The sequence below is a fragment of the Podarcis cretensis genome (assembly GCF_951804945.1).
Source record: "Podarcis cretensis genome assembly, chromosome: 5".
NCBI classification, from domain to species: Eukaryota; Metazoa; Chordata; class Lepidosauria; order Squamata; family Lacertidae; genus Podarcis; species Podarcis cretensis.
The window spans coordinates 1,691,482-1,715,189 of NC_137174.1; the positions used below are offsets into that span (position 1 = coordinate 1,691,482).

A 23,708-nucleotide genomic window follows, 5' to 3' on the forward strand; every position below is an offset into this window, starting at 1 on the left:
TTTGGTGGCAGACCAGGGTGAGAAAGCCAGGCCTCTGCTGAACTCCTAAAAAGCAGTGGGAGAAAAGATGAGGCCGTTTGGGGAGCAGAAAGACTGGGTCGGTGAAGGAGTGCCTCTCTCTCTCTCCTGCCCAACTCTTCCCCCCTGTGCTCCACTCCCCTGCTCTTCCCTGGCACGTGTGTTGAGGAAAAAAGCAACTTCTCAGTACATGAGAAATGTAGGACTCACCTGCTACCTCTCCATCTCCAAAACCAAAGGGTCTGTGTCCTTGGAGACCAAGGTTTCTGGATCAAGGTCTCTCCACCAAACATCTAGTTTTGCCCTTAGGTGGGGGAATAAATGAAGTAATGGAATCAATTATCATGTATGCATTTATTTTAAGAAAATAAAAGAAAAAGATGGTTCACAGCACATGTGAGACTTTATTGTGACAACAGGGAGAGTTAAGGGGGGATGGGATTATGGGTTGCAAACTCCCAGAGTCTGTCTTGTTTGTTTTGCTTTTCTTTCTGTCTGCCACTTGTCACCTCTTTCCATGTCTCAACAGGCTCCTAGTCCACTCTAAAAGCCGATGATGTGGGAACAAAGGTAAAGAATGATGTAATGGCAGGACCAGTCGAAAAGCAGCTTTTGTTTGAGTTGTGAAATGGCTACTCTATAGCCCAGGATGAATGGGTTGTGAGGGGCTGCTTTAGCAAGCCCTATATAACCAGAATATCAACTGGGAGCCGGACGGGGCATTCATCTTTGGAGGACCCTCTCAAGAGAAAATGGGTCTAACTTTTCTCTTGCCAGTCACTGCCAGTATGACCTCATATACTGAGTACAATGGAATGGCTAAGCCTTTAAGTCAATAGCCATTACATCACCTTCTTCATCTCTGCTGCAAATTGGAGAGGAAAAAGAAGGCAGTGGCAAAAGAAGGGCCTCTGCTGTTGTCATGGCTGATGAGATGAATGGTACTCAGCTGATAGTTGGTGAGAGGCTGGTGGCTTTGCTGGAAAGCGGCACAGAAAAATTGCTGGTGATTGACAGCCGCCCCTTTGTGGAATACAATACATCACACATCTTGGATGCCATCAATATCAACTGCTCCAAGCTCATGAAGCGAAGGCTGCAACAAGATAAAGTGCTGATCACTGAGCTCATCCAGCATTCTGCAAAGCACAAGGTAAAGCAGTGATGGGTGTTGGTGAAATTCCTTTTTTTAAGATGCACTTATGCATAGGTACAGAATTAGAGATGGAAGATTGCCAGCGAAGACATATGAGCTCAGTTAGCATATAATGTTAAACCCAAGCTAGCAAGCAAGTGTACAAGTGCACAGAGCAAATGTTGTGGCTGCTTCACTTCTCCCCTGGTTCTGCTGCTGCCATGTTACCCAAGACACAACAAAGCAAAATCCAAGGGAAGATTAATATGGTCTGAATTAATAATAATAGGAATATAAATAAGAGCTTTCTTTTGAAAAAGTGCTAAAGTTTTTAAAAACTTGACTACATCTGATCAATCCTCCCCAATTATTTTTTCCAGGTTGAAATTGACAGCAAGCAAGAAGTTGTGGTGTATGACCAAAGCTCAAATAATGTGGCTTCTGTTTCATCTGACTCATTCCTCACTGTCCTGCTGGGAAAACTGGAGAAAAACTTCAGCTCTGTTCACCTGCTTGCAGGTAGGATCCTGGAAAACCATATGAGTGTGACACACATAGGGCAGTGCATATAATGCAAAGAGAGAGAGGAGAGAGGCAGTGGCTGTGTCAATGTCACTCAGTGTGCTTCATGGCCAAGTGGGGATTTGAATCCTGGACCAAATGCAACAACACTAACCCTGTTAGGGAAATATTAGGGAAATGGAATAAACTGCCATGTGAACTCAGTCTAGATGGGCTGTTTGGCTGGTGCAACAAGCTCATTATGTTTGTGAGTGTTTGTGTGTGTGTTCACGACTGATTATTGTGTTAGATTTCAGTTGTGTTTATCCTTAATGTAATACTGTTGACAAATGGCTGAGATTCTACATATAGAGAACTGATGCAGGAAGCTGGGGGCCTCTCCAAACTGTCGGTATTTTGCAGGAGAGATTTAAGAGTGTACTAGAACTTTAGCTTTATGCAGTTGAAGTGGATTTAAGCACTCTGGGCCAGAGATGTAAAATTTCCAGAAATTTTGAAGCCCTGAGAAAAAACTATTCCCACCCTCCTGTTTTTTCCCAGAAAAAAATGGAAATTTTGGAAAAATTGAAAAAAAGTTCAGTGTGGAGTAGTTTTACAAATTGCGTGAAATGCAGTGTACATAAAAGTATTCTGCTTGCAATAATACAGGTAACCACCGCTCTTTCCCTCAAAAGTAACAAAAAAACCAAGAATCCAAAAACATAAAAAATAATCAGATTTGCCCCTTAGCACCAACAGCAAATAAAGTTAAGAACCGCCTCAATATTTAAGCTCCATAGAAGGTCTACCATTTGAGTGGTGCTTAAAAAAAACAAAAAACAGAAGACACAACATATACATGCAGTTTATACTATCTCATTTTCTGAACTTCTATCATTTTCCATTTCTTCTTCCTCTGCCACTTTGGGGGAAAACAGGGGGGGACGGGGGACGGGACTGTTTTTTCCAGGGGTTTTCCAGGCCTTCCCATCTCTACTTGAGGACAGCCGGGGCAAAGTTACTGAATAGTATGTTGCACTAAGGCTCAAACTCTGTTTGAAAGGAAAAGGAGTGTGTTTTTAAAATTGAATTTGTTACTATATATTATAAACCGCATGATGGTAAAAGAGCTTCTAAACAGTTTACAAAAATATACAACAGAACATTAAAATGATAGATAAAACACAGTTAAAAGCAGGTATTTAAGAGTATTCAAAAGATGATTAAAGTCAGCAGTGGTTAAAAGGAAGTAAATCGCATGCAGCTTCTACGTCTTCAGATGGGCTGCCCTAACAAAAATGTTTTGAGCAGTTGCCGGAAAGAGTACAGTGAGAACACCTGCCTGGTGTCAGTTGGCAGGGAGATCCAAAGTGGGGGTGCTGGAAGGCTGGGGGAGAATGGAAAAACTGGGGGGGGGGCAGGTTTTTTCCAGGTTTTTTTCCAAAGCCATTTTTTTCAGGAAAAATTGGGGAGGGGGGAATAGTGTGTGGAATATTCAAACTACATCAAACTATTTTTTTTCAATTTTTCCAGGGAAAAAAAATGGCTTTGGAAAAAAACCAAAAAAACAACAAAAAAACTGGGATTTCCCCCCAATTTTTCTGTTTTTTTCCCTGGCCTTCCCATCTCTACTCTGGGCTTGTCCACACTTTTGCTTGACCTGTTTTGTGATCATGTTGTGTAGCAGTTGATTCCCCCAGCTCCGAGACCGTTTGTTATTACTCTGTGGTTGTGCCTTGTGAAAATAGGAACTTAACTGCTGAATCAGATCTTATCAGATATGCAGAAAATCTGAAGAGATTTTGCTTACCAACCTTCTGATTCAGCAGATAAGATTTGTTTTTCTTGAGGCACAGCTGTGGAACTGTATGAGGGGAAATCAATCAGGGCACAAATAGTGTCAAGATACAGGGCAAGCAAAAGTATGAATAACAAGTTCCTGTTTTAAAAAACAAAAAGCCATGTATAATGGGGGAAATGCACTAGAACGTGTGGGTGAATGAATGGCTAATGGAAGAAATCAGGATGAATGCAGGTCATTGTCATATGTAATCTTTGCGCAAGCAAACCAGGATGACTGCTGAAAAACAGGTCATCAGGAATCATAGAATCAGAGAGTTGGAAGAGACCACAAGGGCCATCGAGTCCAACCCCCTGCCAAGCAGGAAACACCATCAGAGCACTCCTGACATATGGTTGTCAAGCCTCTGCTTAAAGACCTCCAAAGAAGGAGACTCCACCACACTCCTTGGCAGCAAATTCCACTGTCAAACAGCTCTTACTGTCAGGAAGTTCTTCCTAATGTTTAGGTGGAATCTTCTTTCTTGTAGTTTGGAACCATTGCTCCGTGTCCGCTTCTCTGGAGCAGCAGAAAACAACCTTTCTCCCTCCTCTATGTGACATCCTTTTATATATTTGAACATGGCTATCATATCACCCCTTAACCTCCTCTTCTCCAGGCTAAACATGCCCAGCTCCCTTAGCCGTTCCTCATGAGGCATCGTTTCCAGGCCTTCGACCATTTTGGTTGCCCTCCTCTGGACACGTTCCAGTTTGTCAGTGTCCTTCTTGAACTGTGGTGCCCAGAACTGGACACAGTACTCCAGGTGAGGTCTGACCAGAGCAGAATACAGTGGCACTATTACTTCCCTTGATCTAGATGCTATGCTCCTATTGATGCAGCCCAGAATTGCATTGGCTTTTTTAGCTGCCGCGTCACACTGTTGGCTCATGTCAAGTTTGTGGTCAACCAAGACTCCTAGATCCTTTTCACACGTACTGCTCTCAAGCCAGGTGTCACCCATCTTGTATTTGTGCCTCTCATTTTTTTGACCCAAGTGCAATACTTTACATTTCTCCCTGTTAAAATTCATCTTGTTTGTTTTGGCCCAGTTCTCTAATCTGTCAAGGTCGTTTTGAAGTGTGATCCTGTCCTCTGGGGTGTTAGCCACCCCTCCCAGTTTGGTGTCATCTGCAAATTTGATCAGGATGCCCTTCAGTCCATCATCCAAGTCGTTGATAAAGATGTTGAATAAGACCGGGCCCAAGACAGAACCCTGTGGCACCCCACTAGTCACTCTTCTCCAGGATGAAGAGGAACCATTGATGAGCACCCTTTGGGTTCGGTCAGTCAGCCAGTTACAAATCCACTGAGTGGTAGCATAGTCAAGACTGCATTTTACCAGCTTCTTTATAAGAATATCATGGGGCACCTTGTCAAATGCCTTGCTGAAATCAAGGTAGGCTACATCCACTGCGTTCCCTTCATCTACCAGGCTTGTAATTGTGTCAAAAAACGAGATCAGGTTAGTCTGACATGACTTATTTTTCAGAAATCCATGCTGACTATTGGTGATCACAGTATTCCTTTCTAGGTGCTCACAGACTGTTTGCTTAATGATCTGCTCCAGAATCTTCCCTGGTATTGATGTCAGACTGACTGGGCGGTAATTATTTGGGTCCTCTCTTTTCCCCTTTTTGAAAATAGGGACAACATTTGCCCTCTTCCAGTCTGCCGGGACTTCGCCTGTTCTCCAGGAATTCTCAAAGATGACTGCCAGTGGTTCTGAGATCACATCTGCCAGTTCTTTTAATACTCTTGGATGCAGTTCACCTGGCCCTGGAGACTTGAATACATCTAAACTAGCCAAGTATTCTTGTACTATCTCCTTAGTTATTCTGGGCTGTGTTTCCTCTGCTGAATCATTTGCTCCAAATTCTTCAGGTCGGGCATTGTTTTCTTTATCGGAGAAGACTGAGACAAAGAAGGCATTGAGGAGTTCAGCCCTTTCTGTGTCCCCTGTTTGCATTTCACCATCTTCTCCTCTGAGTGACCTCACGGTTTCTTTGTTCTTCCTTTTGCTACGAACATACCCATAAAAGCCTTTTTTGTTGCTTTTAACCTCTCTAGCAAGGAGGAGCCCTTAGACAGAGCCTTGTGGCAGCGGCAGAGGAAGCCGCTTGGGCGCCTGGGGCGGCGCGTCCAGGGACGGGGCACTCCGCCCATAGGGGCAGGGCACACCGCAGGGCCTCCGGAGTCTGCCTGCCTCCTCCCGCTCAGCCGCCCTACAGCTGGGGGGGGGGGGAGGCAGCGGGCAAACCATTTGGGCAGTGCAGAGCCTGCGCGCGCCAAAGCTACCTCTGAAGAGATGCATGGCTCGGGCGTACTGCGGTGAGTGCCGCCCGGCATTTTGTCACCCCCCTCCATGGTGACACTTGGAGTGGCTGCACCCTTCCTTCCTCCGGCCCTGCCTTGTGGAGACATTCCAACTTCTGCCTCATGAAGCTGGGCTTCGTTCTTAGACAGGCATGTGTGAGCTGTATGTGGACTGCAACAACAACAATACTGAAAATTCCTGCACAGAGAAAACAAGCATCTCAGTAAGGATGGGCCTAGCCTAGCCTTCATCTGACAGTGAACATCCCATCAGGAGGGGAGAAAACTGACAAAAGGATGCTCCATCAGCACAACTGGAAGACCAGCAACCTCTGGTGCTTCCTTGAACTTATTCCACCCCAGAAGGTCATTAGAAAAACTTGCAACTTAACAACGTTTATTTCCTCCTACTTCCCAATACATTTTCTTTTAGATTGCAAGCCAGGTGAGAGGCAGAGAAATACCATCTTGTCTGTAAGATCACCTGCAGGAGCTACTCTGCTTATTCCATGATTTGATGAACTGGGTCTTATGTACCCAAGGGATGGTCAAGCTGGCCCGAACAAGGGCACATGCCCCAAGGGGATGCAAAAATCTCACCCCTGGTTCAGCTCCTGAGCGGCATGTTCTGCGGCCATGTGAATGGGGTGGCAAGACGCCTCTGCCTTGTGTATCCAAATAGAGAGAGAAACAGAGAAGTTTCTCCCTCCCCTCCAGCTCTCTCCTCATTCTACAGCTGTTCGGTGTGGGCAGGAGCCGTAGCCTGGCAGGGCAGGCAGCTGAGAGGAGAAGCAGGGCAGGCAGGCAGGTGTGGAAGGCTAGTGGGAAGGAGCAGGATCCTGTGTATGGCTTGATGTCAAGAGGAGGCTGACAGGTGAGGTGGGAGAAAAGAAGAGGCCACGGGAAAATGCTGCAGGAAAAGGAATAGCAAGGCTGTTGCTTTTCAAGGGAAAGCAGCGCTTTAAACAGCAGTGCAGCAGAACTGGGAGGGGGGTAAGGTTTTATTTGCATGGAGGTGCAAATGTTGGTGAGGATTCCTGCAGATTCCTGATCATCAGAATGGGATGGCTGCCTTAGGCAGCTGATTTTGGATGTCATGAAAGTTGTTAATGATTTTAATTTATTACTGCATATTTTTTATGGACAAGGAGCGGGAGAGGCACTTTTTGGCTTTTCTGCCTCAGGTGCTAGAAGAAACTGGCTACTCCTGCTCAGGCAGCAAAATGTCTTAGGCCAGCTCTTGATGATTCTCAAAAGTTCAGAAGACAAGCAAGTTTTCATAGAGCAGAAATTCATCAAGTTGGTGCTTCTTCAGATTAATTAACAGGGAGAAAAGTAATGTGTCCTTTACCTGTTCTAATTCTCTCCCTACCCTTCACTTTTGCAAAGAAACAGTGGGCACTTTAAATTTTGCAGTTTTGTTAATTCATAGAATTTAAGTGCCTTACCTTGGTTCAGAAGGGTTGCTTCTTCACAATTATTATTGTTCCTGGGTTTCTTACGAATAAAAAGGTGCACTCTTAATTTCAGGGTCATGGGTTTGAGATGCATGTTGGGCAAAAAGATTCCTGCATTGCAGGGGTTGGACTAGATGACCCTCATGGTTCCTTCCAGCTCTGTGATTCTGTGAATGCAAGTAAATATTTTTGAGTCTGTTCTATCTGCTGTCGGTATTTCTTCCTCAAGACTGCTTTCAACAGTGCACAGATCCTATGCTATCTATGCATGAGCATGAACGTCTGAGATGAGGATGTTCGTGTCCATAGACTTTATGTGTGTAAGCTTCACCAGTCATTGTATAGGTCCAAGGGAACTTATGTGTGTAGGTTCCCCCTTTTAGACATATGTGCTAATAACTGGACAGTAGGGGGCTGCAAGAGCTGTGCTTTGTTTTGCCAGGCAAGAGGCCCAACTCCACAGCACCTTTCTGCCCATGTTGCCGTGCCATAGGAGTAATTTATGAAGGATTTTTTTTGCTGGGGGGGCGGAGTCTATTTGTGGAGGAATTAGTTATGAGTTGGAGTAAGGAACTACCTGACACATGGCAGTGAAGGTCCACCCCAAACCACTGGAAGTAGAGTATACTCTCTCACAAGCACAGCTTTGTAGCTCTAAGGGTGATAAGTTTTTAGTTTTTGAAAGCTGAGATTATCAGGGAGCTGATCTCTGTGTCCCATAGTACCACATTTTACACTTTTTCTTTGGTCCCACTGAGTTATTGTCTACATAGAGCACCACTTGTAGCTGGTTGCTTCAGGTTAATTGGCATCTTGCAAAAGGTTGGATGATGCTGTTATAATACTCTTCTTTCTTTCTCTCTGACTGGTTGTGCAGTGGCCTCATAAATCTGGCTCATGCTCCTTTTCCATTTCTTAATTAACCAGAAAAAGTACTTTTGTGTTCATATTTGTGGAAACACAAACATACAATGTGGTTGTTAGGAAGCAAGATAAGGAAGAAGTAACAGCCACTAACTTAACAACCTGTTGGTTAGATTAGTTGCTGGACACTTGGTGTAATATTGGGTGAGCTGTTAAGAAAAGAGATCTGTCTTTAAAAGGCATAGCTCAGTTCAAATGGTGCTGTCTTAACTCTGGTGCATTTCTTTATCTTCAGTTCAAATGGCCCCAGATTTCTTACTTACCATGGGCGTAGCTGGGGGGGGGCAGGGGGACAGCTGCCCCCCCAATCAATACATATCTGAGGTTCTCCGCCCCACTAATGAAAGTCTGCCCTCCCCAACAAATATCGTGTCTACACCAGTGTTACTTATGTAAGAAAATACGGTAAATCGCAGAGTCAACAGCTCTGTTTTCTTTTAAACATAAGGTTAGCAAGACAAAAGGAACAGCTCTTCACACTCAAGTGATACAGTGGTGTATAGACTAAACTTTGGTAAGCAATGAAATAGCAGTAACATTCTATTTCCTCCTCGCAATACCCTGAGAACATGAGCTTACTCTGTTCTGGATGTTTTCTGCTCTTCCCTTGAGTATGTTTTAAGGCACAGATTAGCTGAACAGTGTTTGGTGTAGTCTTGCTTGCCCTCTTCTTTGGAAAATTGGGTGTTTATATCAGCAAGTCGATGGCAGACTCAAAATATTTGAGTTCAGGGGTCAGTGAGCCATACAAAACGCTAAAAGTTTTTCTGCCATAGTCTCTATTTCATTTACAACACAGTTATAAAATATTTTGAGTACCCAGAAAAGAGGGAAGTCTGCCTTGCCAAATAGTGGTTTCATTCACTGTAATGTTTGTAGAATCATAGAATCATAGAATCATAGAGTTGGAAGAGACCACAAGGGCCATCGAGTCCAACCCCCTGCCAAGCAGGAAACACCATCAGAGCACTCCTGACATATGGTTGTCAAGCCTCTGCTTAAAGACCTCCAAAGAAGGAGACTCCACCACACTCCTTGGCAGAAAATTCCACTGTCAAACAGCTCTTACTGTCAGGAAGTTCTTCCTAATGTTTAGGTGGAATCTTCTTTCTTGTAGTTTGGATCCATTGCTCCGTGTCCGCTTCTCTGGAGCAGCAGAAAACAACCTTTCTCCCTCCTCTATGTGACATCCTTTTATATATTTGAACATGGCTATCATATCACCCCTTAACCTCCTCTTCTCCAGGCTAAACATGCCCAGCTCCCTTAGCCGTTCCTCATAAGGCATCGTTTCCAGGCCTTTGACCATTTGGGTTGCCCTCCTCTGGACACGTTCCAGTTTGTCAGTGTCCTTCTTGAACTGTGGTGCCCAGAACTGGACACAGTACTCCAGGTGATGTCTGACCAGAGCAGAATACAGTGGCACTATTACTTCCCTTGCCTGGGTTTCTGTAGGCTGCCTGGGTTTCTGTAGGCTGGGTTTCTGTAGGCTGGTAAACATTGTAGGCTGGGTTTCTGTAGGCTGGTAAACATTGTCTGGGTTTCTGTAGGCTGTGCCAGTCTCCATTTTCTCTAGCATAGTTGCAGTGCTTTAAAATGGTAATACTAAAAAAATGGAAACAACTGAGGGATGGTATTGGAATTAGATAATAGAGTGCACAATTCCAGGTAGCAAGTGGGGGATATCACTTTGTGCAAAGGTCTCTGCAAGTAGAAAGCTAGCTGTGCTCGTTTTTGTTCTTTTGTGTTTACTTAAATAAGTTTTTGTTTCATTTTGCTTTGCTTTTATGTGGATAAGACTTTAAAAATGGCATCACCTCATTTTGTTGCCTGTGTAAACTGGGGTTGCCTCCTAATCACTGTTGTACTGTTCTCAGCATCAAGCAGAATTGCCACTAGCTTTCCACAATGTACTTTCTACATATGCATCCAGTGTGGTGTAGTGGTTAAGAGCGGTGGACTCGTAATCTGGTGAATCAGGTTCGCGTCTCCGCTCCTCCACCTGCAGCTGCTGGGTGACCCTGGGCTAGTCACACTTCTCTGAAGTCTCTCAGCCCCACTCACCTCACAGAGTGTTTGTTGTGGGGGAGGAAGGGAAAGGAGATTGTTAGCCGCTTTGAGACTCCTGAAGGGGAGTGATAACATTAAGCATTATCACATTAAGCATTATCACATTAAGCAGACCCTCTTTTCATAGCAGGGCTTCTGCATACTGCACCAATCCTGGTAGTTCCCCTTGGAAAGCTTCGGTATTCCCATTGCAAACTGAAGAGCTTCCGTCACTTTAGCATTAGCCATCTCGTGTCTTTAAAGCAGGCTGCGTCTCTTTACCAGCGGCTGTGTTTCCAAAGCACACTGCATGAGGCCTTTGCTTATGCTGATCTTCCTCTGCAGGCCGGTCAGTGCTTTTGGCTAAAAGTTCAAAGTCCACCCTTATTGCCAATTGATTAGGGACTAGCAGGCTTCCTGGGGCAATGAGCACAAACCTCTCATCAATCTTCTTGACACACAGAGAAGATAAGCTGCATTCTGTTCTGGCATCTTCTGGGCCCATAACCAAAAAATGTCGGCCCCTCCACTACGACCGAGCTGAAAAGCTCATCCTCCAGAATCTCCTCCGATGGTGATTAACAACCTGAGCCTTTGATAAGCCTTTGATGAGCTCTTTGAGAGACTTCAGAGAAGTGTGACTAGCCCAAGGTCACCCAGCAGCTGCATGTGGAGGAGCGGGGAAGCAAACCTGGTTCACCAGATTACGAGTCCACCGCTCTTAACCACACCACACTGGCTCCTGAACATTTTAAATTTGAGTTCCCGCTCACTTTTTAAAAGACGTTTCTAGTCCTTAAGACTGCAAGTGCGTGCCCAACACTTGCTGAAATCTCAAAAGCTACTGACTGAGTTCCCTTTATTTCTTTGTTAGCAAAATCAGAAAGAATTCTGCAAAAGTAAAAGGGGGGCTATTTAAATTTGATTGTTTTGCATAATAATGCATACAGGTCACATAATTTCGATTACCTGATCACATTTAAACTTTTTTTTTTTACAGTAAGGTTACACAAACACACGTGTACATGTACCATGCTGTGTATAACCCTCGTCAGCAACTAGTAGAATTTTATTATTTTATTACATTACATTTATACTCTGCCTTTCTTCTGTTATATTCTTATGTTCCAGTCAATCATTTCCTATCCTTCCTTACAGTACAAATAAGAAAAATTGTATGTGTCCTATCCTATCTCAGTTACTTACGCTGTGTCAAATTCTTCCTCTTCTATGACAGGGCCTCAAGTAAAAAACAAAAACCTCCATTATTGCTGCTGGCAATTTTGCCTCTGGCTGCCAGAGATGATTGCTGCCCGCTGCTGCTCTGCCCCCCTTCCTTTCAGTTCAGCTCTGCGCCTGCCTGGCCAGAGTGCCATCTGTCTTCCTTGGATTTACTTCAGGTTTTGACTTTTTAAAATCTTAATGGAATAGGTTCAAACAGGAGCATAAGAGTTGGAAATTTTCACCTCTTGTGTTTCATTTAAGTAATTAAATTCTTTCTGGATGAGCTTCGCCAAATCGTGATGTAATATAACAAATAAGGAAAGATAGTGGTCACTCACCTGTTTAATCCACGTTTCAAGATGAGAGTCTATTTGATGTCCGAAATTCAGCATCCAATGACTGTATAATTTGGCAGTTTTTTCCCTTTTTTCCCTCCATCTGGAACATGCCTGTTTCTCCCCCAAATCTTGTTATTTTATAAAACAGGTGTCTCCTGCATGTAGGAGTGGCTCTGGAGAGTGCCAGCCATGCTGTGCTCTTAGACCCAGCATCCCTGCAGCTTGCACCTCAATGCGAGCCGACAGATCACGGATGATCTGGGGGTCTGTGAGACAGTCCTCCCCCACCCTGGGCAGTCTGCCAGGGCTAATTACCCCCATATCAACCCTGAATTACTGGCACAGCTGGGGTCCGTTCATGTGGGAGGCAGCCATTTTCCACAGCAGGAAGTCGGAAGTCCCCATCAGTTGGATTCTTGTATTGACATGGAGTTGCCTGAGATTACCTTTAAGGTCCCCTCCAACTGTGATTCAACCTTAGAAATAATATCTTAATATTGCCATGGTTTCTATCTGACTGGAGAAGTAAAATTTGATTCATGTTACGTTTCAGTATTGTTTTTATTTACTGTATTTGCTAACGAGCATTGCTTATAGAGTCTCTGGTGTTTGGTGTAAGGAGTATAATTGTGTAGGTGGTGCTGTGGGTAAAAGCCTCAGCGCCTAGGCCTTGCCGATCGAAAGGTCGGCGGTTCGAATCCCTGCGGCGGGGTGCGCTCCCGCTGCTCGGTCCCAGCGCCTGCCAACCTAGCAGTTCGAAAGCACCTCCGGGTGCAAGTAGATGAATAGGGACCGCTTACTAGCGGAAAGGTAAACGGCGTTCCCGTGTGCTGGCTCGCCAGAGCAGCGATGTCACGCTGGCCACGTGACCCGGAAGTGTCTCCGGACAGCGCTGGCCCCTGGCCTCTTAAGTGAGATGGGCGCACAACCCCAGAGTCTGTCAAGACTGGCCCCTACGGGCAGGGGTGCCTTTACCTTTACCTTAAGACCCATTACTTGCTTCTGAGCAGAGTTTCATCAGAATGCCCTCCCTTAGATCTATGTCTTTGAGTGCCACTTTTAGGCACCAGGGTAAGCATGGTTTTATTTTAATCCAGTTTACTATGCTTTTATTGACTGCTGCTTAAAGAGTTGTTCGTGCTTATAAGAACTGGGTGCTTTGCAACTTCATTTGTTCTGCTGTGGACTTTATTCTGTTATGATGTGCATGCTTTTATCATAAACATTGAAAGTTTATAAAGTGGCAAAATCCCATAAAAACAGCTAAAAATATGAACCCACCTGGTGCTTTTGGATAGAAAGAAACCTTCACCAAAGGTTTAGCTCAAGTCTCATAACTTAAGTTTGTCAGCATTGCTTCCACCACAATCTCTAATTGCGTAGGTGGAGCTTCGTGTGGTATTGTAACCATCAGGCCTAATCATAATGTTACGTTACTGTTACAGCTGATGGTAACTTTCACATAACAAGCTGTTAGTGTGATAAAGACAATTTGGTCTCTATGAAGTCAAATTAAAAGAAACTTAAATGCTAGGGGTGCCAAGAGCTTTAGTAAGGTTCCCCATTCCATCCAAAGTATATTAGGATGGAACCTACAGAAAACTGAGGTCCATTTTAATACATTTTTTATTAGAAAAATCAAGATATTCTAGCTGCACTATTACGGATTAGCATAAAACATATATGACTTTCTTAAAGCCGATTTAGTGCTACCAAAGAAAAAGAACAAAAGCAGGGAAATATGAAACATCTGCAATGTGTTTTATTCTTAGTTCTCCTCTTTCTTCTTGCAGAAGAGTCTGCATGTGTGTCTGTGGCAGGTAATTGCCACTTCTTCAGTGCAGAGAATTCCCTAAGTAAAGTGATCGATCATACCTTTGGAATTATAACAATAACAAACATGTTTGCAGGGTTTGAGGAAACTCCATTGTGCTTTGATCACAGAGAGACTTTCAAACCACCATATTTTCATGCCCACTTGTTGCATCCTGATAATTAAGTATGATACTTGATCTTGGCAAGCTTCTGCAAATGGAAGTGGGAGAGAGCCTGCTTTTTGCAAGCAAAGATCCGGGAGGTATTTGGTTACTGGAAAACAAAAGCAATTTGGGTTTTCTCAACCACAAACAGCTTTTGGCGCCTTAAGTTGGTTTCATAGAAACTCCCATCTGAGAATTGCAGCCACAAGTAATAAACTGAACAAGCCAGCACTGGAAAAGTTGCACGCTGCATTAATGTGGGGAAATATCCAGAAACCACCAACTAAATAAAACAGCTGGATTGTCTTTTAACTGACACCCTGACTTTCCATTGATGTATCCTCTCTGTTCTACAAGCTAACAAAGGGAACCAAGGATATTCTCACTCTGTTAAATAATCCCAAATTTAGCCATACAATCGCATCTGTTAATTTGCAAAAGGGTGGAGTTCCAAGTAGACAGCATAGCATAATAACCTTATTAATTTGTTGGGGGGGGGGTGTTTCCAAGCTGGAAAACAATACATCTAAAACAAAATTGGCCTTTCACCCTGTCCTTTCCCTGCTGCAAGGACAGCCAACGTAATACCCTCCAGATGTTGTTGGTCTACAGCTTCCATCTTCCTTGACCATTTGTCATGCTGGCTGTGGATGATGGGGAGTCCAGTAACATTTTGAGGGCACTACACTGGCAATGCTGATCCACTGTTTGTTTCTGCATTGTCCTTTGCCTACACTGGAGTAAGCAGCTGGGGGAGCCAGTGCAAAATCTGGGCCCACCTCTGTGAGTTAAATATTTGGTCCTGCCAGTGTGGTGTGAAGAAGTGCAGCAACAGAGCTGGCTAGCTGGCTGCACAGCTCCTATGTCTGCCCCCACTGGCGGAGGAAGAGGAGGAGGGGGGAGTGCACCGCCCCCGGCAGCACGATCCCAGTGGGGTGCCATCACGGCTCCCCCCCCCCCCGCTGGGCACCACACACCCACAGGCGGCGTGCCACGCCCCCAGGACAGACGCCACGCCCCCCCCGGGACGCATGCCAGCCGCGCCCCTGCCTGCTCTCCGCCCTCCCCCCCCCCCCCCCGGAGCATGAAGCTCCGCCACTGGCTGGCCTTTCCATCATAAATGACCTGCAGGATAAGAGCTCATCCAGGCTTTCTTCTGCACCATGTTTTTAGGCACGGGTCCAGGTTTTCCAAGTCTACGCCCTACCTAGCGTTCTTCTTCTTTTTGTCCCACCTCTTTCCCCAGGAAAACTGATCTTAACTACTGAATCAGAACAAATGGTAATTGGGTTTCCCGTTTGCTCCGATTCAGCAGTAAAACACAGGTTTTCACAGGGAAAGCGCCAGAGCAAAAAACAAAAAGGCTGAGACCCAGACCCAGAAATCCCAGATCTGTGCCCAGAAAGGTACTTTAGGATGAGCCCTAACTCATTGCTGGCTGGGGACTTGTAGCAAAACTAAAACCCTCTAAGCAGTTTGCAGACTCTGTAGGTTTTTTGGGGGGGAGGGGGGCAAGCAGTATATACCATTTTGTTAAATATATATATATATAGTCACCTTTATAGAGAAGTACAGCCTTTTTTGTTCAGTACTGGAATAATAAAATACAACTAAGCAAATCCATATACCTTGCTAGGGGAAATTTCCTAAGTAATCCTAAATAATTAAGGACTATAAGACTAATAAATTTGAGAAATGATCATATTTATCTATTGTATAATATTGCAATTTATGTGAATCGTGAAACATGCAGTAGAAATATCCTGTATCAGTTCATTCACTGTTTTGGAATGGTGTTTATGTTTTTTTTGTTTTTTGTTTTTGTCTATGGAGTAGAAATAAAATATACAATAATAAAGAAACTTGTGTAATCCACACAAAAATAGTAACTTTTTATTGTCTTTAATTAGCTAAATCCATAAATACCACTTCAAGATAGGCAGAAGGGGGAAAGGTTAATAAATGAGGCTGTATCTTTGCAATCTTGCGTGCTCTCTCTCTCTGTTACAGAATTGCTTGTTTTCAATGTGTGCAGATGCAAGGAGGACATAATATGATTAGAAACGTTACATAAGAAGACATTCGTCATATTCTTGATAGCTGTAGTTGGGTCTTCAGCCAACCATAGTTAGCCCAAACGATAAGGTTGTATCCAACTAAGTTATACTCAGAGTAGAAACATGGAAATGAATGAACCTAAGTTAGCCATGTCCATTAATATCAATGAGTCTGCTCTGAGTAGGACTAGCATTGGCTACAACTTCTAGTTTGCAAACACTCTTCTAACCACGGTTCCAAACTGTATAGCAAAGTTTAGTTGGAGGGGGAAGCCAGGTACATCGGCTGATATATCTACTGCCCTTATTTTACATCCTTGACGATTGGTGCTGAATGTGTGTACTGATTCAATTGACAAGCGTGTTGTATGAAATAGGTAAGTTCTGTAATGGCCCATTCGCATATGCATGAATGATATTTCAGCCATCATGTGACTTAATGTACATGTTTGACTCACCTTGATGTCTTCTCTGGTGATTTAAACAGAAAAAATAGGCTTCATTATGCATCACTCTTCCATCCTACACTTAAAACTGAAACCGGGGCTGTTGTTTCCTTCAGGTGGATTTGCTGAATTTTCCAGTTGTTTCCCTGGCCTTTGTGAAGGAAAATCTATTCTGGTGCCTTCTTGCATCTCTCAACCCTGCTTACCAGTTTCCAACACTGGGCCAACACGGATTCTTCCTCACCTTTACCTTGGGTGCCAGCGGGATGTCCTCAACAAGGTGGGTGCCCAGAAATAATATGGCACTGATAAGTGACCCAAAGGACAATCTCCCCCTGGCGATGCATTTTCATGCGATGCTCACCAATCAGTTACCTTGACTTCTTTCGCTGTCAAGCTGAATTAATTTCCCTTAATTGGTGATATTATCACACTTAACCAACTCTGATTTTAAAAAATATGTTTTTAACAGCAAATTTTCACAATTCTGAAAAGTTTTCTCCGTAAGAAGAACTTGCATTTAACCTGTATGACAACACAATGCTACATAGCCAGATAAATAGAGCTAAGTGATACCACTGATACAATGAGAGTGACACCAAGAGATGATAACATAGTGTGGTGAACATTTGCATGAAAAAATAATTGAAAAGGGATTTGTTTGTTTGTTTTACACTGCCAAAAATATTTGTGAAAACCAGGAATAGTTTGGGGTCCCCTCAAATATATTTTCAATTAACATTCTCTTTCTTATATTGATCTGTACGTGGTGACACTTGCAACAGCTGGCATTGGCTTCCTTTCTTTAATAGGAGCTGATGCAGCAGAACGACATTGGCTACGTACTGAACGCCAGTAATACTTGCCCCAAGCCTGACTTTATCCCGGAATCCCACTTCTTAAGAGTGCCTGTGAATGACAGCTTCTGTGAGAAAATCTTTCCGTGGTTGGACAAGTCTGTGGATTTTATAGGTAAAAAGATGGTGTCTCTTTTAAAAAAGAAAAAGAAAACCTATGCCAAATGATTTACTTCCACTAAATGTTTTTCAAGCAGAAACATGTTTGCTTGACTCTGCGCTGCTTGCATGACTTCTCTCTTCTCACAGTATGGCTGACACTTCTGATGGGATGGGATGCTTTCAGCATGAAGCCCAAGAAGTTCGCTTTCAGGTGGGCCTGCAGAAGGATGGGCCCCAGAGGCACAGGAAGCTGCTACAGCACCAATGACTATGACTTCCTGTACCACTGAAAATTAAAATTTGATTATTCATATGCAGGTGTGAAGAAGCCAGTGGCAATATGAACCTGTATGTAGTATCATGTTGAGAGTCCTGGATGTAAATAAGTAGGGAGGGTTGGTGGTAGCCATTGAAGTTGGACCCCAGGGTGAAATCTTGTTGGCCTAGAGCAGTTTACATGTTCCTTTTTATTTTTATTATTTTTTATATCATTCCCATTTTTCTATTTGCATATCATACATTACCGTCAAATATTCTTTCCATATAGACTTCCCAGCCTAGCCTTCCATGGCATTTGTAATAGATCTAGTATCGCTGTATATCTGTCAGGAACTAGGCAGAGCAGGAATGGTGAGACCGCCTCTCCAGCCTGACCCTTCCAGAGAAGAAGGAGACAGTTCAGAATTACAACAGGGGTTTGAGGGAGGTCACAGCTTAGAGGAAGATGAGGGGGGAAAGTTGGGAAATAATGGGAGAGGAGGAGGAAGCAGAGCCGGAGCAGCAGCTGGCTGACATGTTATCACTAGAAAGCATTCTATACCCTCCATCTCCCAGAACCTGGCGAGCCATAAAAGTAGGAGAGCAAACGGCTCAGAAGGGATGACGAATGAGGACGTGGGAGAGAATGGGAGTGGAGATTTACTCGGGATGCCATTATTCCAAGAGGCTGCATTCACAAGCCTCTCTCTGGAAATATTGAATAAAAGCAGATGGTAAAGACTTTTCCTTATCTTATCTATTCCTGGCAACCTGCCCTGGGGTTGGTTCCTCTGCTGCCTGACAATATCCATATATTAATCCACCCTACTTTTTGTTTCCTAGTCCTTCTTTGTATTTAACTGTTGTTCAGAGAATTACCCCTACTTGTAGTTTTTAGTATCAATTTTGTTTTAGTGCTCCCCAAAAGTTTCCCATTTGCCATTTATTTGTTTTCCATCCTGATTCCTTATTTTGGCTGTCATGCTCACAAGTTTGGCATATTCTGTCAATTAATACAGCCATTGTTCTTTTGTTGGTATTTCTTCTTCCTTCCAACTTTTAGCATAGAGTATGCTGGCCGCTGCTGTGACATAGTCTTTGGGGGAGCTCATCACCAATTATCGCTAATACAAAGGCTTCTGTTTTCTTTGGAAATGTATTTTTTAATTTTAAAAAATTGAGCTCATCGTAGTCCAACTCTCAATATTTTTGGGAATATTTACACTGCCCATATGTATGAAAGATCCTTCAATCTCTTCACATTTCCAGCACAGTTTGTTTTTGTTTTTTTAAAAATTTCTATATCGCTTTCTATTTAGAGAATTTCAAGGTGGTTCACATTAAAACTTTAAAACAGCACTGAAATAACAGTATTGAAATAACAGTCCTGTGTCACAACATCCACAGTGGGCAGCGGCAATGATCAGGGTGTTTTGGGTATAGGTTGAAAACCTACTAGCTGGAGCTCACTTCCTATCGATAGGAAGACACAAGGTAGGCAGCACCAAAGTTCCTCTTGTGGATGCTTCAGGGTCCACATACTGTAGCTCAACCAGGGGAGCCTCATGCAAAGGTTTTATTGAGTGGGCAGGTCCATATGCAAGAAGGCATTCTCTCAAGTGACCTGGTCCCAGGCTGTTTAGGGATTGATAAATCAGTAATAAAACCTTAAACGTTGCTCAGAAGCTATGCAAGAAGTAAAGAAAATAGGAGAAAGTGGAAGTGAGTTGCTTTCCTCTTTCCTTAGGCTATGTGTGAGCATGCAATGTGGAAGTGGACACCTCTTACCTCACTTACAGGAGAGAGGCACAACTCCTCCTGTTGCACAATATCCTGGAAATGCAGAAAAGGGGAATGTCCTCTCACTCACTCCCTGTTTTGATCCTTCCTCATATCTTGTAAAGCTACCAAGCATCCACTTTGTATGAATTAATATCACCTACAGAGCCTTAAGTGGTGAGTGATTATCAAGAGCCATCATGGCACCATGATGGGCCTCTTGGGATGCATGGTTGTTGATTCTGACCTGCTGCCTCAAAATACTAATCTGTATCTTCCCATCTTGCTTGGCTAATCAGTGAGCCATGTAAGATTAGGCAATGGGCCAGAATCAGCTGGGAGGGCACAAATTGCATGCTTCTCAAAAAGGAATCGGGAAATGGCATTTTTCTAGAGACTACACGGGTGGTGCTGTGGGTTAAACCAGAGCCTAGGACTTGCTGATCAGAAGGTAGGCAGTTCTAATCCCCGCAACGGGGTGAGCTCCTGTTGCTCGGTCCCTGCTCCTGCCAACCTAGCAGTTTGAAAGCACGTCAAAGTGCAAGTAGATAAATAGGTACCGCTCCGGAGGGAAGGTAAACGGCGTTTCCGTGCGCTGCTCTGGTTTGCCAGAAGCAGCTTAGTCATGCTGGCCACATGATCTTGGCCAATAAAGCAAGATGAGCACCGCAACCCCAGAGTTGGCCACGACTGGACCTAATGGTCAGGTGTCCCTTTACCTTTAACTTTTTATGCACTTACTGGAGACTGTGTGTATTGCCTGAATATATACACATTTCCCAAGGCCTGTTGGTGATTATATATATTGACTGGAAAATGTGCACAATTTCCTCTTCATGGAAGGATTATGTGCATATTCTTAATGAGTCTTGGTGCATGTGAACAATGGCTGGTGGTTATGGACATTAACTGCTCCGCCTTCATTTCCCCTCAGCATACTTCATTTTTTTCAGGTAACAATCACATTTTTTTGGACCATCTGTGCTAGTTGCCCCTCCATGTTGGCAATCTGAGTCTGGGGGCTGAGAGGGTGGAGACAAGTCAGCCCTGCAGGCATTTAGGCAGGATTATATGTATGTTAATGGATGGTGAAAAGAGGCAGCCGCTTGGCGCAAGACCTTCATCCAGTTTATCTCCATAGCTTGATTTACTTAAACAGTTCCAAGGATTATTACCAGTATTCAATGCATTCTTAGGTTTTGTCATAGTTGATTGTGCTTAGCATTTCAGGATAAAACTGCACATGGTTATGGCTATTGTGAAGTCACCATGAGAGCAGGGAGATATGCTTTTTAAAAAAACTAGTTGAAAATGGCTGTATGCTGCAGTTTATTGATTTTTATTTTTGACTGTGGATCCCTGGGAGATTAAACAGATTTTTCTCATTTTCAGCATCTTTTAGAGCACTGAATGGTTTCTGCTTTCTTTCGTTTCCCACAGAAAAGGCAAAAGCCTCAAACGATCGTGTCCTAGTCCACTGTTTAGCTGGGATATCTCGCTCTGCCACCATTGCTATTGCATATATAATGAAAAGAATGGATATGTCATTAGATGAGGCCTACAGGTAAGAAAGAAGGGTCCTTTTCTTGAGGAAACCAACACAAAGGTCTGACTTCAAATATTCTCATGGCCTCAGCTGCTTTCAATGGTTTCAGTGTGATTGGGGCATGCATGCCCAGAAGCCATTAAATATCCCTGATATTGTGTTTTTCCTGGGCATTGTGTGAAATTTACCGGTAATTGGTAGCTCCTGGACTCAGCTGCTTTTTGAAAGTGAAGTCCAGGACTGTGTGTTGATGCTTGGCCCACAATGGGCCCTGCATGGCTTCAGTAACGTTTATTTGATTGGGCTTCCTATGTAAATGGAACAGTGTGTGCAGTAAGTACTCTACAGCAATTCTGCCAGCATCTGGGAGATATCTCCCCAGTCTTGCCATTTAGACCCCGTTTACCTTATTCTATATAACTGTAATGCAAGCTCATCTTTCTTTTCAAGGGACTATGCTGTGCACACACCACTGTTTGTGCACCTACAAGACAAAGGTGACTGAAGTATCACCACACATACCTGTATACATACCTGTTCAAATGATCAACTTTTTTAAAAAAAACACACACCATCCTGAGGAAAATGTAGAGGAGACTACTTCTGTAGCAGCTCTCCTCTTCAAGAATGAATTATTGCTATAGTGGTGAATAACAGAGGCGGGAAGATAAACGGCATTTCCGTGCACTCTGACACTCATCACGGTCCTCCATGGGCCAGTAGCGGTTTAGTCCTGTCTGTGGACAACTGTCTGTGGACAAACAGAAAACTGTCTGTGGACAAACGCTGGCTCCCTCGGCCTCAAAGCGAGATGAGCGCCACAACCCCATAATAGTTGCCTTTGACTGGACTTACCCATCCAGGGGACCTTTACCTTTTTATATGAGGTTTTACTGGTCAAGGGGTTGGGGTTTTGCAATAGTTTCTGGTCCTTCCCAAAGATGAGTTGATTGTCCTGAGCAGGAAAACTTTCTGCATAAATTGTGCTTAGCACTGCTACTACTGTTACAATGATGCTTCAGAGTGTTCCACTAACAGAAAAGACAGCTTCCTGGTCCAGTAAGTTTGCAATCTAAATTACAAATATGAGGGAGAGGGGGATGGGGGAAATGGGTTAGTTTGTGCAAATGCAGTTATGTGCCTAGGAGAAGATGAAGACTAAGGGGTTAAACCAACACTTTCAAGGGTAGATTGGAGGAAGAACTTTAAGGAAGGAGGATGCTCCAGCTATAGGGACTGTCAGGGAAGAGGACAGGGTTGCTTGAGGGAATAGGATAATTTTGGATAGCAGGAGGTGAATTTGCTTAATGTGTGCACCTTACCTTGGTATAGCCTAGTGTGCAACGCATGAGCTCTGGTCAGCCTCAGCTCATGGCTTGCATGCAGAATTCAGTTGTGGTGTCATAGGCTAATGGATTGGCTGAACTCTTTTTTTTTTTTTTTAAACACACATTTCTGTTTAGATTCGTAAAAGAGAAGAGGCCAACAATTTCTCCCAACTTCAACTTCCTTGGCCAGCTTCTAGACTTTGAGAAGAAAATCAAGAACCAAAGTGGCCAATCTGGATCCCTTAGCAAACTGAAGATTATGCATTTGGAAAAAAGCAGTGATCATGGACTGAGACTGGACAGCGGGCAGAGCAGCAGCAGCAGCAGCAGCAGCAGCCTTTCCTCTTTCCCGCTCTGTGCTACATCTACCTCGGAGACTGTGGAGCAAAAGCCAGTGGAATCTGGAAACCACCCAGGTTCCCCTTTGCTATCATCAGAGGACAGCCCATTGGTACAAGGCATAATTGGACTAAACATATCCTCGGACAAAGTTGAAGACAATAACAGGCTAAAGCGGTCGTTTTCCTTGGATATAAAATCTGTGTCATGTGTGGCAACCAGCACCTGTGTTGCTGCTTCAGGAGAGGGCTACCCCTCCTTGGAGGACACACTGGAATATTACAAGCATTCAGCCACCTTGGAAGGTGGAGCCAAACTATGTCAGTTCTCCCCTGTTCAGGAGGTCTCAGAACAGACTCCTGAAAGCAGCCCCGATAAAGAGGAAGCAAAGCTTCCAGAGAAGTCCCAGAATACCCGGCTGCTGGACAGCCACAGCAAATGGCAGCACTTGGGGAGAACCGCTAGCACCACCCAGAGGTCACTCTTGTACCCACTGCATCGAAGTGGCAGCATGGAAGACAACTATAAAACTAACTTCCTCTTTGGCCTTTCCACCAGCCAGCAGCATTTGGCCAAGTCTGCCGCTGGGCTGGGTCTGAAGGGCTGGCACTCAGACATCTTAGCCCCACAGGCTTCCGCGACACCTTTGGCCAACAGCTGGTATTTTGCTACGGACACCTCTCGCTTTTATTCTGCATCAGCTATATATGGGAGCAGCACAGCCTACTCTGCCTATAGCTGCAGCCAGCTGCCCACGGGGTGTGAGCAAGCCTATGCCGTTCGCAGGAGGGAGAAGCATGGAGACAGGGGGGACTCGCGGCGCAGCTGGCATGAGGAGAGCTCCTTTGAGAAGCAGTTCAAGAGAAGGAGCTGCCAGATGGAATTTGGGGAAAGTATCATGTCCGAGAACAGGTCCCGAGAGGAACTTGGGAAAGTGGGCAGCCAATCTAGCTTCTCAGGCAGCATGGAGATTATTGAAGTATCTTGAAGCTCTATTCTAAGATTTACATTTCTCCCTTTCTTCTGTGTCAAACAATTCCCTGTAAATCTGAAATTTGAAAAGAATGCAAATTGTGTGGCTTCAATGTGAAGGAAGTGAATAGGTTTGTGTGTGTTTGTATGTGTGCACAAGTGAAAAACTAAATGACAAGTCTAATACATGCAATGGGCAATTGCTATTTCCCTGCTCCCCTCGCTTAAGGCAGAAGGTGTAGG

General features: G+C 44.1%; 1 protein-coding gene and 1 long non-coding RNA gene across 2 annotated transcripts in view; both read left to right on the forward strand.

Moving 5' to 3' along the window:
- LOC307215860 overlaps positions 1-23,708 on the forward strand; it is a 126,906-nt gene that overhangs the window by 34,360 nt on the left and 68,838 nt on the right. The window lies entirely within an intron of this gene.
- On the forward strand, positions 539-23,558 carry DUSP16 (dual specificity phosphatase 16). Its single transcript, XM_079975205.1, has 6 exons — positions 539-1,171; positions 1,534-1,672; positions 16,401-16,564; positions 17,097-17,256; positions 20,721-20,844; positions 22,290-23,558. Exons 1-6 carry the CDS (start codon positions 941-943, stop codon positions 23,479-23,481), a joined length of 2,010 nt encoding a protein of 669 aa, XP_079831331.1. The 5' UTR covers positions 539-940; the 3' UTR covers positions 23,482-23,558.

Coding starts and splice junctions, on each gene's coding strand:
- DUSP16 (XM_079975205.1), top strand. CDS start 941: ATGGCTGATGAGATGAATGGTACTCAGCTGATAGTTGGTGAGAGGCTG. Junction 1,673..16,400: donor CTCTGTTCACCTGCTTGCAG/GTAGGATCCTGG, acceptor TGTTTCCTTCAG/GTGGATTTGCTGAATTTTCC. Junction 20,845..22,289: donor TCATTAGATGAGGCCTACAG/GTAAGAAAGAAG, acceptor ATTTCTGTTTAG/ATTCGTAAAAGAGAAGAGGC.